The sequence below is a fragment of the Cnephaeus nilssonii genome (assembly GCF_951640355.1).
Source record: "Cnephaeus nilssonii genome assembly, chromosome: 13".
In the NCBI taxonomy this organism is placed as follows: Eukaryota; Metazoa; Chordata; class Mammalia; order Chiroptera; family Vespertilionidae; genus Cnephaeus; species Cnephaeus nilssonii.
This window is the reverse complement of record NC_137084.1, coordinates 45,277,848-45,296,314: the sequence shown is the minus strand read 5'-3', so window position 1 is coordinate 45,296,314 and position 18,467 is coordinate 45,277,848. Positions and strand designations below refer to the sequence as shown.

General features: G+C 39.3%; 1 protein-coding gene across 1 annotated transcript in view; it reads right to left on the bottom strand.

Moving 5' to 3' along the window:
• The window catches only part of UVRAG (UV radiation resistance associated), a 271,885-nt gene that overhangs the window by 218,021 nt on the left and 35,397 nt on the right, over window positions 1-18,467 (bottom strand). Inside the window, exons 3-5 of the mRNA XM_079787935.1 lie at window positions 17,536-17,570; window positions 9,882-10,043; window positions 6,518-6,592 (exon numbers count right to left, since the gene is read on the bottom strand). Of these exons, the coding sequence (XP_079644061.1) occupies window positions 6,518-6,592; window positions 9,882-10,043; window positions 17,536-17,570 (272 nt within the window). The remainder of the gene's footprint in view (window positions 1-6,517; window positions 6,593-9,881; window positions 10,044-17,535; window positions 17,571-18,467) is intronic.

Here is an 18,467-nt window from a genome sequence, read left to right as displayed (position 1 = left end):
AATAGTCCTTCCACTTACTTAAGTAGAATAAGAAATTATAATGGGCAAGAAAAAAAAATGGCTCATTCTACTACTTGAACACATTTTCAGATGCAATGCATGTACTTAAAAAAATATTTAATATTTATTTATACAACTACTCCTAAAATAGCTACCTGATGAATCAACAGACAGCCTGTGTTCCTATGTGTATATGTTTATTTGGACACTAATATACTTTTAAGTGTCAGCCAAGTTAAAACTGAGAAAAATTGTGCAAGTACCTCTGTCAAGCACCTCCTAGCCTTGGACACCCCCTGCCTCTGAACTCTGACGAAGCCCAGATGCTGAGCTATTAAGGAGGGAGGCAAGACCTCTTCTTAGACACTGAACTGGAGCTGAAAATGTGTATTCCCCTAGATTTGGTCTAAGGTTTGAGACGACAGAGAATGTTTTCCTCTCCCTCAAAGCAGTGAGAAGCAATGAGAATAAGAATAGTGTTATTAAGCAAAGGTATACAGATCCTGAAACTAAAATCAATTCTTTTTATTTATTTTTAAATATTTTTAATTGGTTTTGAGATAGAGAAGAAGGGAAAGGGAAAGAGAATATGGCCTTCTGCATGCCCCCTACCGGGGATCGAGCTCACAACTCAGGCATGTGCCCTGACTGGGAATCGAACTGGCAACTTTTTGGTGCACTGGACAATGCCCAACCAACTGAGCCACACCGGCCAGAGCTCTTTATTTATTTATTTTTATTATTTCTTTTATTTTAGTTAAAATCAACAGGGATAAATAGATTCTTGTTCATACTTCAGTGTTTCAAACAACCCTCAAAAAATTATCACAATCGTAGTCACACACTACAAGTCTGAAGTGGACTGATTGTCCTCAATGCCACTCTCTGGCATGAGGATTAAAAGTGACCCTGCTAAAGTAGCCATACCTTAAGTGAAAAGTATATTTTAGAATAGAGATAGCAACCATGTGATTCTAGTAGACTTCAGCAATTCATGGAAAAATATTTACTAAGTAAAGTCTATTTACTAACTAAATCCTAGGATTATAAAAATGAGACAGAACCTCAGTCCTACATGAGCTAATGCCCTAACAGGAAGAAAGATGTACACACAAATGACTACAACTGTGAGAGAAGAGACAAGTGAGAGAGGAAGAGAAGGCAATAGTGACATCATGTTAAACTAGCATTAGTGGAAAGTTTTTTAATGAAAGAAATGGATTCCCAGCTTTGTAGAACAGTTTAAACTGAAACTGTCAGAGGGGGGAAATGGTCAAGAATGCCCTCACCACAAATCTAAGGAAGAATAATAAGAACTAGTTTTCAAAATTTTAAACTAAATAAAAATCTAAACTCTCTGAATTCCCTAGTGAGGACAAGTCAAGCTGTTTCTACTTACTTTTCAAGAATCTAAAATATCTATACGAAGAACCATGCTTGTCTTTGAATTTTCCAGTATTAAAATTCTGAAAAGCTCAAAAATTGTGCTAAGAAGACAAGAGCCTCCAAATTCATAACAGGAAACATGGCATTTTCCCAGATTGTTCTCTGGCTTCAATGAAGAAAGAGAGTGGGGACCACACTGCAGCAGCGGGATTTATAAATATGAATTACAGGATAAGATGATTTTCCAAACATCTGTCAGAAGTTAATTTGATCCAAGAGAAAGGGGGTGGGGGGCATTCTCAGAGGGAAGCCAAATATAGTGACTAATACCTGGAACTTATGTGGACTTCAGTGCGTTGATGGCCTCATGGGAATTGCATGCCCAGTCTATAATAATAAATACCCAAAGCCTGTACAATTTATATCACTCAAAGCACATTCCCGTGTATTCTCTCATTTTATTCTCATAATGCACAGAGTGGATATCTCTGGTTAAATGTAAAGATAGAGACTTGGTACTGTGACATGCTATATGAACTGGGAAGAAATGTAGAGATGCCATGTAGCATAGTGGTTGAGAGAAAAGGTCTTTGAATAAGTCAGATCTTTCTAGCTATGTAATCTTGGGTCAGTAACTTAATGTTCTCTTCTAGGGTACTTTACCTATGAAACAATGATATAACTACCTTGTAGAGTTGTCACACAGATTAAATAAAAACACGTGAAGTAGCTGGTATAGTATCTGATATAAAGTAGGCACTCAGCAAATGAAAACTAGCAATAGTAGTTTCCAAAAGCTCTATGCCTACCTGGTGTAATACTGCAACTAGGATATCACACCAGCTCAGATCATTCAGAAACAAAGTTTTACCCTGGATGTAAACTGAGCTCATAATTACCTAGATGTTTTATAACAAAGCAGTCAGGGAATCGAACTGGCAACTTTTTGGAAACTGCCCCTGAGGATTTGTCCAGTCTTTGTTCCTTGCATTTTGTAATAGGAGAGGGGGTGGCTACAAAGAAAACTGAAGAGGATATGTGTAGGAATGAGCTATTTTTATGATTTTCCAACTTTTGCTTGAGACCTGTACAGAAATTATACCATAGTTCTTTCTCTGTTGTTAAAGCATGGGCTGCTTGGGACACTTAATCCCTGTTTCTGAATGTTCTGCTTGTGTACTGCGTGGAACGTGCTTTGGAAACAAGTTAGCATCCATTAATTTGACTAGCAAGAGGAAATAGCCATTTTTTTATTTTCGCAGTCCCATAAAGTTAACTAAATGGAAATCTCTTAACTTTTCTAGGTTTCAGCATCTTTATCCTGAAAACGAAAATACTAATAACTGAGTTTCTATAAGTTAAAGATGATATCTCAAGTAATCACAATCACCATTAATCAAGTTAAAAGATGGAAGAAACCTCAAAAAGAAATGAAATGATAACATCATCTATCCATCACTTTGACACAAGTGGCATGAATAATGAAGAAAGTGCCTATCTAGAAATAGAGAGGTGTTCTGATCCTGGCTCTGCCACTAACTCGTCCTGGTATCTTGGCCATTCATTTAGTCTCAAATACTTACGCTATACCTATTAGATGCCTGCTACTAACACTGCTAAAACTGCTAATAGATGCTCTGCCTTCCTCACATCCTAAAAATAGGATGGGGTGAAATAATTTATAGGCAAATTCTTAAAGTTAAGAGCTATGAAAATATGTAGTGATTTTATTCTATTCTATATTACATGTATATGATATTATTATAGTTATGGCCAAGTTATACTCTATAGCATAAAACGTATTTGCCATGTCAGGTTCAAGAGCTCATGAGACTTCCTGAGCCTCAGTTTCTTCATCCATGAAATAAGGGTGTTGAGCTGGATAATTCTAATATTCCCCCAGCATTGATAGTTTTTTTTTTGTTGGTTTTTTTTTTTTAGATGAGGAACCTAAAGCTAAGAGAAGTTAATTGATTTGCTCAAGGAACACAGTCAGTACCAGAACAAAACTGGGATTCAGGTTTCCTAATTTTCTAAAGTATCACAAATTTAAAATAATGAACTTTTCATTTGTCCAGGCTCTCAGACTATGAAACTTGCTTCTGTCTCTAAACCTTCAATCTCAGCTTGACTATTCACTTGAGATAATCAAGTTATATGGCTGTATTTGTGAAATTAATCACCAAATTGCTATTTCAATCTCCTAAACTTCATTCCAAAAAGATTTGATCCTTTTAGCTTGGATTCTACTCCTTTATTAAAATGAGAAAGCACTGCCATCTACTGGACGCTTAAGACATTGCTGTTATATTTTTTAGTCTGAGGAAAGAATTCTTACCAATCTCTTTTTGTATTGTCAATAACCCAATATTTAGTTATTATGACAGTATAAGTTACATAACAATAAAACTCCAAAAGTTTGGGCTGGAGGTACAGTAGGGTGAGAGAGAGAGATAGCATCCCCTCAAGATTTTTAATCTCAAAATTATTTTTATGGTAGTCTTAAATACAGCAAGCCACCTGTATTCATTAACAATTTTTTATTGAGCACCCACTGCAGGCCAGGCACTGTGAAAGGGACACAATGTTGAGAGAATGATAAGCATTAGAAATGTAGCCACTCCCTCTTATCAAAAGGTTTAGTGCCTAGTGAATAGCAATTTCCATTTATTACTGAACTCCATTCATGTGCCAGGCTTATAATATACATTATCATCTTTAATCCTCAAAAACAACTTATGATGAGGTAGAATTTATCTCCATTTGTAGATGAGGACACAAACACAGACGTGTCTCAATTTGTCCAAGATCACCCTCATAGGTGAGCAACAGTAGTGCCTGAAATTAAACAAATCAATCTGTCTCCAAAACCCTATCCTTAATCACTAGGTAGTTGTCAGCATCTGCCTAAAAAGAAGAGTCTTTGCCAAAAGGAAATTCAGGCAAAGATAACCTTACATGTCTATATTAAAGCCAAAACTCCTGAACTTGGATCTGAAAGGTACAGCTTATTAGATAAAAAGCTGGCCCAACAGCCTCTCATTCCACCCTGTCCCCCCAATTGCCAGCCTAGCAGTTAAATCCATCTAGAAAACATCTCAACTGGCCACCTAACTATTTATCAACCACCACCCACCCCAACTTCAAGTTACAGCAATGTTCCTCTTATAGTCCCCAAACATTTGAAAGAGCACCTATTCCTAAGGTCTTTTCAACGGATTTAAGGTTCTGCTGTGTTTCACCTGCATTATCTGTAAGACACAAATAATTGATATCAAAATAATTTTTCAAACTAAACCTATTTGTAAACTAGTGCTCTCTGGAATAGATGCAGTTTTATCTCAACTAAAACATGCAGTTTTATCTCCTTAACTAAAAGAATGTGAATATGTGTCTAATACTTTTGTACCTCACAGTACCCATCTGATAATAATATATATTAGTATATATATTGGTCTCTGACTCCAGTTCTTGGCACTGAGCTCCTGAAATCCTTGTAATTCCCCTAAGTGATAAGAGCCTAAAAAGCATCTTTTGTTCTAATATTTGGCCTCCAAACACAGGTGAAAGGAGTATCTTTTGTTCTAATGAGGCAACAATAAGAGGCTCCTGGATGAGGGCTGGTCACTTCCATCCGGCTGTTGCTCTGTTTCCTTGAAGGACCAAGCCATGATTAGAAGCTTGGAATTTTCAGCCCTGCCCCCCGCCCCATTCTCTTGAGAAGGAAGAAGGGTTGAAAATGGAATTAATGATCCATCATGCCTACATGATGAAGCCTCCTTAATGCCCAAAAGTACAGAGTTCAAGTTGGCCAACACATACACACTGGGATGGCAACGTGCCCAAGCTCCACAGGGACAGAAGCTCTGCGTTCAGGGCCTCCCAGACCTCGCCCTATGCATCTCTTCCATTGGCTGTTGCTCTGTTTCCTTTATGAAATCCTTTAATAAAGTAATAAATGTGTTTCTATGCTTGATTAATTTGCTAGAGCCACTCTAGCAAATTAATCAAACCCAAGGAGGGGGTCTTGGAATCTTGGATCTATAGCTGGTTGGTCAGAAGCACAGGTGACAACCTGGTATTGTAACTGGCATCTGAAGTGGGGGTAGGCAAGGGCAGTCTTGTGGGACTGAGCCCTTAACGTGTGGTAGATAGTGTGAGAATTGAGTTCAATTGCAGGACATCCAGCTGGTGTCACAGAGAATAAGTTGCTGGTTTAGGGAAAAACCTCCGTACAATTGGTGACCAGAAGTGTCAAAAGTGAAGTGGGAATAGTAAAGGAGACACGAGGGGAAGAGAAACACAGTAGGAAAGAACCGGGTTTTTCTCCACAACAGGAGGGAAAGACTGTGTTGCTTTTCCCTTTCAGTACCTAGTTTAATAACTGGCATACAGCCTGGCCAGGGTGATTCAGTGGTTGAGCATCGACCTAAGAATCAAGAGATAATGGTTCAATTCCCGGTCAGGGCATGTGCCCAGGTTGCAGGCTCGATCCCCAGTGTGGGGTGTGCAGGAGGCAGCCAATCAATGATTCTCTCTCATCATTGATGTTTCTATCTCTCTCTCCCTCTCCATTCCTCTCTGAAATCAATAAAAACGTATTTCAAAAGGCAGGAGCAAGACAAAGATCAAAGATATATTAGGCAGGGTCTCCAGAGAAAGGGTTTCCATGTAAGGGAAAAAGATAGTATGTACTTAGTAAATATGGATTCTCTTCCCTTTCCTTTCTCTAATTGTCTTTAGAAATAGAGATAACATTGGCTATAATATAACTTGACATATAGTTTTTTAGATGTATTGAAAGTTGTAAAAGATATCTGAAACATTTAACAAAATTGTTACTACATTTAATCAAAATTCACTGTTCTTTCTTAATCCCCAAAGAATTATATAGAATAAGAAAAAGCAGTTCCATTTCCTTGGAGGAAAATGAAGATAATCTAGATTTAGAAAAGATGAATAGGGGTGGTTATAAAATAAGGTTTCATTTTAAAGGCATTTCTCCTAAGCCACACTAAACAACAAATTTACAATACTTAAAACATGGTTCTGTTTACACAGAGCGTTTTTCCTTATAAACCAAGGCACACCCACACTAAACAAAGCTCCTAGCACTAGGAAAAGCTCTTACCTTATGTTCATATGGAGCACCATAGTAGCCATCATTCAGCCCAAATATTATTTCATTTTGGTTGCGGGCATGAATCTAAGAGGGGAGGAAAACATACTATTAGTTCTTCACATTCCAATCAAGTTTTAATATGACTGGAGAATAACAGTTACAACAGGATACTTCAGTGCTGAAAAACAGGCTGGCTCTATCCAACCAGCCAGTAGAAAACAAATCGCTATCATTGGACCAGGTAATCAACCAAGGCTCCCTGCTTTAGTCAAAAGCCTCACAAACCATCACATGAGATCATGGGCACCATCATTCACATGTATTTTCCACAAACACTTCTTGAGGTTGTTATGGAGAGACTATTCTTGAAGTACAGGGATTCAGAAGCTGATAGCATGTATTCTCTTATCTTAAAGAAAACACAATCCAGTTAGTCTATAAGAGCACCTTAAAAACATGAAGCCCTAGAAAAAAAAATAAAAGATGAATATTTCCTACTTTCAAAGAGTGTTTAAAAATAATCCCTAATCCCTAAAGTCTTTAAATGTCTGTGTAATTATTGTTTGCATACCATTCGCTTTCAAATGCAACTGATTTGATTTTTAGTTAATGCCACCACAAATTAACCTTCACCTGAAAGGTAGGAAGGTTAAAACTTTAAAATTTAAGAATTAAGATAAAAACTGCTCATAATAGCATAAAGTATCCAATTGTGAAACATGGAAATAGATTTAGTTACTTGATAAAAGCAGAAATCAGTGGAACTGAAAATAATAACAATAAAGATATTCAATGAGACAAAATATTTTTTGAAAAAAATAATAAAATTGGTAAATCTCTAGTCAGAATGATCCTAAGAGAAGACAGAAATTACCAACAGCAAGAATAAAAGAAGAAAGAATCATTATAGCCTACGTACATAAAATGGATATAAGAACACTGTAGAAATTTTTATAGCAATATAGGTGAAATCAACAAATTCTTTGGAACCTATCAAAGCTTACTTAAGAAGACACAGATAACCTGAATAGCCTCTCACTTAATAAAGAAATTAAAGTCATACTTCCCCACTTCCCCACAAAGAAATCTTAACACCTGGGCCCTGGCCAGGTAGCTCAGTAGGTTAGAGCATTGTCCCAATAAGCCAAGGTTGTGGGTTCAATCTCCAGTCAGAGCACATACAACAATACAATAATCAACCAATGAAAGTATAAATAAGTGGAACAACAAATCAATCCCAACATCTCTCTTTCTATCTATCTCTCCCTTCCTCTCTCTCTAAAATCTATAAATAAAAAATTTTTTAAAAAAGAAATCTTACCACCCAGATGACCTCACTAAAGAATTCTGTCAAACATTTGTGAAATAAATAACAATTCTACATAAATTCCAACTCTGTGGCCTATAGCCCTGCAACTCTAATGTTAAGCATCATCATCCTTGCTCTAGCCAGTTTGGCTCAGTGGATAGAGCGTTGGTTTGCGGACCAAAGAGTCCCGGTTCAATTCCAGTCAAGGGCATGTTCCTCGATTGCAGGCTCCTCCTCGGCCTGGGCCCTGGTTGGGCTTGTGCAGGAGGCAACCAATTGATGTGTGTCTCTCACATCAATGTTTCTCTCTGTCCTTCCCTCTCCCTAAAAAATCAATGGAAAAATATCCTCAGGTGAGGAATAACAAAAAGACAAAAAAAAGGAAACACCGTCCTCCACAAAATGAACATACTTTCAGAAGAAAAATAAACAAGTGCTTAGCATCAGTCTAACCACAACGAGTCAACAACACAGCCTGTGGGGAGACAGGCAGGGTGTGCGCTTCGGGGCAGGCAGGCCTGGCAGGCCAGCATCATTGCAACAAGTTTCTGGTACTGAGAGGAGAGAGGCCCAACCAAAATTCATTATCTTACCATTTATGATTAAGACCAGCCCTAAAATAGAGGGGAAAAAATACAAAAATAAAGAATATTAAGGATTTGCAGCCAGTTAGAATCTGCAGCAGGTAAGGAAATATCTGTCACATGCACTGTTCCGATCACCACAGGACACAAAATAAATAAAGTATGGTAAGTCAAACAAGGACAGACATTTCTCTAATCTGAACATGTAGAATTAAATTGTTTCTTTAAAAGAAACACACACCACAGAGTATATGGTAAATAAAATATTAAGAAACATCAGGATGCCCAGCTGGCGTGGCTCAGTGGTTGAGCGTCAACCTATGAACCAGGAGGTCACTGCTCAGTTCCCTCCCAGTCGGGGCACAGGCCTGGCCTGCGGACTTGGTGCCCAGTGGGGGGCGTGCAGGAGGCAGCCCATCAGTGACTCATTCTCATCATTGTTGTTTCTATTTTTCTCTCCCTCTCCCTTCCTCTCTGAAATCAATAAAAAATAAATTTTTTTAAAAAGAAACATCAGGGATGTTTGTAGATATGACTAATGTTTTAGGGTTACCTTTAACAGTAGTCCCATAGGTATCACAAAATAGAAATGGCATTCACCCCAAGGCAAAGTGGGTGACGACCATGACGACGTGCATGTAAGTGTGCTATAGCACAAGGAAAATGAGTGCTAAGTAAGCCAGGTCTGGTTTAAACCTTAGAGCAATTTCTTAAACTCCCTGAGGACGAATTTTCCCATCTGGAAAATTGGGGCAATAATATCAACCTTCACAAGTTGCCATTAACATTAATTATAATAACCTATGTCTGGGGTGGCAAATAGGTTTCACTTCATATGCAGTTCTAACGTGTTGCTGGTTACGCCTTGGAGCACCGTGTTAGAAAGATTATGGAGCAACGTCTGGGCTCGGTGAGACGAGTGCTGTGACCGCCAATGCCCATCACTCCCGGGAACGGGGGGCGGATTGTAAGCCAGACATCTGTTGTCCCTGTGCCCAGTAAACAGCAGTAGCTCTTCTTATTCCCAGCTCTACTGGTCATAAAAGAAGGTGTTTAATAGTATGTTCCTTATTTTCAACTTAATTTTCAGATTCTAGGGGGAGAACATCCAATAAGACAGAAGCCTTGTGCTATGAGAAAGCATATTCTTTCCTAAAAAAAGGAAGAAATCCCTTGCCCTGGCCGCCGGCTCAGTTGGATGGAGCGTCATCCCATCCACCAAAGGTTGCGGATTTGCTCCCCAGTCGGAGCCTGGGTGGAGGGCAGCAACCAGTAGTTGTTTTTTTTAATCCTTAAATTAGCAGATTAGGGTCCTTCTCCATAAATTTCTTGAATTAAAGGTTATTGTTCATACTTGGCAAGATTCAAATTTCTCTAATTAAGTAAACAAACTTTAAATGTGGGATCAGAAAAATCAACAGGAAGCTGAAAAGGTTAATGTAGAGAAGGCAACCACTTGGAACTGCAGCCTCCACATTACCTGCTGACCCAAGTACTTCAGCCCGTCCAGGCAGACTTTCCACTCGATCAGCAGCTGGTAGGCGGCCTCCTTCCCACCCCATATCTTCACCACGAAACAGGACACAGAGGTATCAAGGCGGTCGGGCATTAATCCAAAATCGAGACTCCGCCACGTTGGATTCTGTTGATGGAAATGAAAACATGCCTGAGAAAGACTCTAACTTGTTTCCAGTTATTTCAATTAGGTTGGGATCATTTTGTTTGTAAAAAACCAAGACCTCATAAATATATTAAAATGCATACTTAAGTGAACCAAGAAGACATTCCAATTAGCAGGACAGGGGTTATAATGGCATTTTTAAATTTCTCTTCTTATTTATTACTAGAGGCCTGGTGCACGAAATTTGTGCACAGAGAGGGGGTGTCCCTCAGCCTAGCTTGCACCCTCTCTAATCTGGGACCCCTTGAGGGATGTCCAACTGCCCGTTTAGGCCCGGTGGGATCAGGACTAAACAGGCAGTCAGACATCCCTCTCACAATCCAGGACTGCTAGCTCCCAACCGCTCACCTGCCTGCCAGCCTGATCACCCCCTAGCCACTCCCCTGCCAGCCTGATCAATGCCAAACTGCTCCCCTGCCAGCCCAATTGCCCCTAACTGCCCTCCCCTGCCAGCCTGGTCATCCCTAACTGCCCTCCCCTGCTGGACTGGGTCCCCCCCAACTGCCCTCCCCTGCCAGCCTGGTCATCCCTAACTGCCCTCCCCTGCTGGCCTGGTCCCCCACAACTGCCCTCCCCTGCTGGCCTGGTCTCCCCCAACTGCCCTCCCCTGCTGGCCTGGTCCCCCCCAACTGCCCTCCCCTGCAGGCCTGGTCCCCCCCACCAACTGCCCTCCCCTGCAGGCCTGGTTCACCCCAACTGCCCTCCTCTGCCAGCCTGATCACCCCTAACTTCCCTCCCCTACTGGCCTGATCGCCCACAACTGTCCTCCCCTGCAGGCCATCCTGTGGTGGCCATTTTGTGTGTTGGAGTGATGGTCAATTTGCATATTACTCTTTTATTAGATAGGACAGTCATTAAAAGGAGCATATAGTATTAATCTCTCATTAGTACATCTCTATATGACAATTCATTTATTTACTTATTCAACAATTAAAACACAATTATTAAGAAAATATAAACAATGCCTCAAAGTACCTCAAATATGTTGGCTTCAAAACTCTATTTAAGTAATTCTATCATTTCATGAAAAGTTCAATAACAGAATGATGCAAAGGTTACACAGTAGCACAGGAGGGAATAATAAACTTTGAAGTGTGAGAGTGAACTAGGGATCTTTTCTATCAAAGAAAGGAGCTCGCCACCATCTTAGGTTCCGCCATTTTGATATGAACTTAAGATTCTCAGGGGGCCGCCATCTTAGGCTCTGCCTTATCCCTCCCCTTCCTCTGAATTAGCCAATTGTGAATAATGTGAATCGGAGCTCCGAGCCCTGACCAATCAAGTCAGAGTCAGAGTGAGGGGCAGGGCAGACCCAGATCAGGAAATAAAGCCCAAAAGGAAAATCATGGCAACTGCACTCTTCTGTGCAGGAGTAAGTCTGCCTTGCCAATCCACTTTTGAGTGTTTGTCTCATTCCCACACCGTTGACGAGCATTTCTAACAGAAGGAACAGGGGAAAGATATCACAGAGGCTATGAAACCCGCTTACTAAAGGACAAGTAGGATTTTACCTGGTTAAAATAAGGAAGTGCAGGCAAAGGAAACAAGATAAACAAGGCTCGGGGTGTAAAATAGCGAGTGTGGTCAGGAAACTAAGACAACTGCTAGTGCACACAACACAAGAGAGACGGACACTGAGCTGGAGAGATAAACAGGGGACTAAACTGAAAGATATTTTATGCCTTGTCAAGGACTCAGTCCTTTACTGGGTATAAGATGTGGGGCCACTGAAAGGTTTCAAGGTTAATGAACATAGAACAACATGGATGAATCTCACAAGTGCGACACATATAAGCAAAAGAATATATGCCATATTTTCAAAAACTAACAGAACTAATCTATGGTGAGAAGTCAGGATAATAGTTCTCTTTGGGAAGAAGAAGTAACTAGAGGGAGAACACAAGAGGTGCTGATAATGTTCTATTTATTGATCTGATTACATTGATCTCTTTGAAAAATCATCAGGCTATTATTATTTGTGCCCTTTATGTGCTGTATCTCAAAAAATGCAATAAAACTAATTTTTAAACGACCAAATATTGGGGAAAATACCACCTCTTACAAATCAAATTATGGTATCTCCTCATGATGTAATTTTAGGCCCTAAAGCTAAAGAGCAGGAGTTGGAGGACCTTCCCGGCCTTCACACTGCACCACATGAAGAGACAGCCATTCCCTCACCTCTGTAAGATCCCCCTCCACAAAAGTGCACGTGCTCTAGGATATCTTCTATAATAATAAAAGCGTAATATGATGCGAGGGAAGACCGGGTCCCGGGTGCCATAGGGAAGCCGGTACTGGCAGCCGGGGGAAGGAAGGCCTACTCTTGCACGAATTTCGTGCATCAGGCCTCTAGTACCATAATATAATTTCAAAATCTCACTGTCACTGAGATTTTGTTAACTTTCCCAAAAGTTAACAAATGGTTTGGAGGGTATGGCGAGCTGAAGCTAGAGACATTAAAGTTGAACTACACATTCACCAGTAATTATTTTATGCTAAATACTAGAGGTCTGGTGCACGGATTCATGCACTGGTGGGGTCCCTCGGCCTGGCCTGTGGGGATCAGGCTAAACCAGCTCTCCGACATCCCCCTACGGGTCCCGGAGTGCAAGACGGCACTCTGCGAAGTTGCTGTCACTTGGCAGCTCCTGCATTGAGCATCTGCCCCCTGGTGGTCAGTGTGCCTCATAGCTACCGGCTGGTCGCTTAGGCTTTTATATATATAGATACCTGAGAAAAAACCATCACTCGGACGTAACTTGCAGACACATCTCCACAATCTAACCTGTCAAAGGATTGTTCTTGTTACTCAATGCAACAGACACTGATAGGCCTTCTCTAGATAGAGCATGTGCTGGGACATTAGAAAATAGAAAAAGGGGGTCCTTGTCTATCAGATGCCCCTAATTTTGTGTGGCCTGTAACTGGATCCCTTCTAAAATCTTACTCTTACTCGATCCAGCCTTTCGCTACCTCCTCCTATTTCCCCGGGTCATTTCCCCTGCTGCCCTGTCCTCAATCCCCTTGCCTCTGTGTCATATTTGCTGCAAAATCTCAAGCCACACACGCTCACCCACTTCAGCCACACTAACTCCTTAGGCATTTCTTGAAAACCTCAAGTACACTCCTGCTTTTGTACTTTCCTGTTTCTTGGCCTGGAACCTATGTACCTGTGCATTTTTCCCCACGTAGATACATAGCTTGTTCCCTCACTTCGTTCAGGTGTCTGCTCAAACGATATCTTTTTTATCATTACCATAGAAAAACAAGCAACCCCACCCCTGCCAGGTACCCCCTTTTGCTGCTTTATTTTACTCAATATTTATATTTATTACCATTTAACATATTCCAGTTTATCAATTCTAATGTGTACTTTTCTTCACATTGTAAGATGAATTCTGATTTTAGAAATGCTAAAATCAATATGGTCCGATAATATTTGACCACCAGGTGGCAGTCATCAGATATCTCTACATGCACAACCTTAAAAATAGCTGTAGTTAATATCAATTCTTTCAAGTTAGGCACAGCCTTGGCACTAGTTGTGCTGAGTTTAAATGCCATTTAAAATACATTTATTGATTTAGACTTTTAAAAATCCTGTATATAATATCTATCAAAAGTTTAAATTCAAAAGATTAAGGAATTAAGTGGGTCACAAGAATATGGAGGAAAGAGAATTCTCTCAGACTGCTGGTGAGAGTGTAAATAAAATAATAATTTTGGAAAACTGGAAATATACATTAAAGCTGATCCCTTGCATATTCCCAGCAAGTCCATTCCTACATATATAACCAACAAAAATGAATACATACTTTCAATCAAAAGATACACACAAGAAAGTTCACAGCAGCACTACTCATCTTAATTCAAAACTAGAAACTAACCAAATGCCAATCAACAGAAGAATGGACACATTCTGGTATAGTCACAGGATAGACTACTATAGAGCAAACAAACTACAAATATAACCCACAGTTTGAATGACTTATTATATAAACTTAAGACATGGAAGTCAGACAGTTTAGCCTGGCCAGTGTGGCTCAGTGGTTGAGCATACATAGACCTATGAACCAGGAGGCCAGGGTTCGATTCCCAGTAAGGGCACATGCCCAGATTGCAGGCTTGATCCCCTGTGTGGGCTGTGCAAGAGGCAGCTGATCAATCATTCTCTCTCATCATCAATATTTCCATCTCTCTCTCTCCCTCTCCCTTCCTCTCTGAAATCAATAAAAATATTTTTTAAAGGACAATTTATCTAATCTTTAAGGAAAAACACTGTTTCTAATTTTGTATCCATTTTTCCATGTTGCCTCTGACATCAGAGTGGCAAAACCAGGCCACTCTGGTATAAAAACAAGCTCAGAATGCATACCTAGGAAAAAGTCAAAGCCTTAAAGTTACATGAGTGAAAGGATTATTCACAAGCTCACCAGAGTCCAACTTAGTTCACCAGAGTGAAAATTTACCAAAAACTTAGCTAGAAATAAAGTATTACTTTGCCTAATCCTTTAGTGACTAATTAGAAGTCAGTCAATAAATATATTTGTGGAAGAATCCATTCATTAAGAAACATTTGCTGAGCATCTTCTATGTACCAACACAATGGTAAAGAGGAGGGAAAAAAAATTAAATCATTAACTCTATTCAGCAAATATCACAATAGTTTAAAAATTATAAACTCCTAAGCAGGAACCCTAGCCCATGTGGCTCAGTAGGTTGGAGCATTGTTGCATACACCAAACGGTGGCAGGTTTGGGGGTGTGAGGGAGGACCTTTTGATGTTTCTTTCCTTCTTCTTTCTTTCTTTCTCTCTCTCTCTCTCTCTCTCTCTCTCTCTCTCTCTCGGCAGGTGACAAAAAAAAAAAAGTTCCTGAGCAGGGAAAAATATCAACAAATTCTGCTCACTGCGGTTCTTCAGAGACAGCAGGAAGGGAGGTAACAAAGTGCCATCCCCATCATATGCCCTGTGGGTTGTTGATTCCTGTGGTGCTCAGTGCCCTTTAATCTGCATCAGTCACAATCACTTAGCAAAAAGCTAAGATGAATCCTTTCAAAAAGAAGAGAAATGAACTGAGGTTTCGCAAATCTACAATAACGTTATAAAAGAAACAAACAATCCTTCCAAAAAAACATAATCTCAAAGAATATCCTTAAAAGGAAGTATCAATGAATCAACATTTAACAAACAACTACCCAACAGAAGGAATACGGGGGAGCTAGGGCGACATAAAGATGTCCGGGCAGTCTCCTACCTCCAGCTCTCATCCACTTTGGGAGATGAAACGCTTTTGAACAAGCACAATGCAAGCAAGTGTTGCTAAGTGGTATACGCAGGAAACAATTACAGGAGAAACTGTAAGTGAAAAGGACCTTGGACGTCTTTTTGTCCAACCCTCTCCCTTGTCTGGAATCCATTATTACAAAACATGATTCAGCCTAAGTACGCCAGGGATGAAGATGTCACATTTCGTAGAGACAGCTCAGAAGCAACTGAAGACAGGAGTCAAAAGGAGCTGAAGATAGGTGACGATGCTTAGAAATATGAATCTGGAAGTCAAGTGAATATCAAGTAAATACAATACTAATAATGCAGAATTGTACACTAAGGTACCACCGCAGCATAAAGTCCATTATGATACAAATCCATAGAAAATGCAAGGGGATGTTGTAAAACCATCTCCAACTATAGTTTTGAATACAGAAAAGGGAGCAGACATTTCAAAGTGACGTTTCTACTCTATAAACCCTTTCCCCAGCTCTCACTTGTCTGTGGGCTTTTTCTATTTCTATTTCCACGTAAGCCAAAAGAAAAGGAAAAAGTAATATTGACTCAGTAGCTACCATGTCAAGCATGATGCTAGCCATTTATCATGAATCGTGTAATGCTTGAAGAGCTTTACTGATTACTGGAGCTCCTCAGAGATGGGCTTAAGGAACCTGCTTGGCTGAGGATAAAAATCTAGTATGGTATTTGAGACATTTGGAAGACAGCCTGATGGAGAGGAACGAGTAGTAGAAACTTTAAGAGAGAAGGTCTGGGAACTGAAGTTCCGGTCTTGCAGCTGTAGAACTACGGAAGTTGCTGGGCCTCTCTGTGTGGCAGTTTCTTAAGACCTACTCCATCTACCCTTCATGATTTTCTAAGGATCGAAATGGAATAACATATTTCAAAGGATTCTGAAAATATAATACATCACTGATTTATTCATCTAACAAATACTCACTGAGCATCTGTACTATTCTACACTGTAGGGTTTCAGAGATGCACAAGATTGGGAAGGTCCCTGCTCTCATGAGACTTACACTGTGGTAGATGGGAGGTGTATAATAAATAAACACAAACGAGTGAATACGAGTTCCCAAAAGTGAGAATGCTCTAAAAACAATAAAACAGACGACGTGAAAAACAGTGAATAGAGAAAAGGGAACTACTGTATTTATTTTATTTTTTTAAAGAGCAGCATTTTTTTCTAATCCTCACCTGAGGATATATTTGTATTGATTTTTAATAGAGAGAAAGAAACATCAATGTGACAGAGAAACATCAATCAGTTGCCTCCTGTATGCACTCCAACCGGAGATCAAACCCACAACCTAGGTATGTGCCCCAACCAGGAATCCAACCCAAGACCTTTCGGTGTACAGGACAACACTCCAACCAACTGAGCCATACAGGTCAAGACAAAAGGGAAATACTTTAGATGGAATAGTCATAGAAGGTCTAGCTGAAATGACATAGCTCAGACCTCAAAGAATTCTTCAGCCAAATGAAGAGCTGTGGAAACAAGTATTCTAGGCATAAGGAACGAGACACACTTGGCATGTTCAAAGCACTGAAAAATGAGGTATGCCTAGAACACAAGTGAGAAAAAATATTAGGAGATGAGGTTTAAAAATGTAGATAGTGGTCAAATCCAGAATGGTCTTGGACCATTAAAAGGATATTATCATTGACATAAAGCTCTTCTTTTAATCAATATGGCCCAATAAATTGAGTCATTTATGCAAATATCAAGTATACAGATTATCAAAAGTAGGACACTTCCAAATTTCTGAGGAATGCCATTGCCAAAAACAGGGAGAGGGATACTATATGATAGCATTTTAAAGAACTATATCTAAACAAATATCATTTATTACAATGTTTGGTAAGTCAAAAACCTCTATAGTAAATAGAAGTGATAGAATTATAAAATTTAATTTGAACACCAAAGTTTTTAATGGAAAAAATATCAGTTCATTCAGCAAATATTTATCAAGCATCTGGTATGTGCCAGGCATGTTTTAAGCACTAGAGATACAGCAATGAACAAATCAATAAAGATTTAAGCAGTAATTAAGCAGATTTAACGGGATAAGGCAGAACTAAACTTGACCTTATTTTATGTCTCAGCATTTTCTGAAATAGGAGTTATAGGCATATGCACCTGTCAAAAGGCAAACTTACCAAGGAATTCTTAATCACTTCACTTCTATAAAATTCTGGAAAAAAAGAAAAAGAACAATAAGTGATCTGGAAAAAAATAAGCTTCATTAACTCTTAATCTGATAAATTTTTTAACATTTGCTTTGGTAAGACATTTTCGAGGGATCTATTCTCTCTATATCTTTATCTGTAAAAAATTAATTAAAGTAGAAATAAAGATTAAATAAAAGTGTTTTAAAGAGGAAAACATTAGTAAAGGAAGGTCGAAACCTGTTAAGATTTAAGTTAGTGATTTTTACTTTTACTGGCTCCATTTACCTTAGATTCTAATTTGAGTCCTTAAAACTCAGACTTTCTTATCCTCTACCTACTGCCACTCTCTACAACTGATTCCATATTCTGTTTTTTTCAAACATCACTTATGATTATTCATTGTAGTATTGTAAAATGAATAGTGATCTAGCAACCAGGTAACTTAGGTTCTGATTCCACCTGTCCTTAATATTCTGTCTCTTTCATTTCTTTGGGCCCATTTTTCATCAGACAACTTAGAGAATTAGATTAATGACCAAACATCCTCTGTAAACATTAAAATTTAATAATTCAGCCCTTGCCAGGTGGCTCAGTTAGTTGGAACATCATTGGGTACACTAAAAGGTGGTGGATTCAATTCACAGTCAGGGCACAGACCTAGGTTGCAGGTTCAATCCCAGGTTGGAACTCCTACGGGAGACAACCAATCAATGTTTCTCTCTCATATGATCTCTCTCTCTTCCCCTCTCTCTTCTTTTCTCTGAAAATCAATTTTAAAAAATTGCCTCATGTGAGGATTTAAAAAAATGTTTTTTAAACTTTCATGAATCTACAAACCTTCAGGTATGTTGTAAATGTTAGAAAACCTGAAGACACAATCAAAAAAGAGAAATGTGACTGAGGCAGACATTTCCAACCAC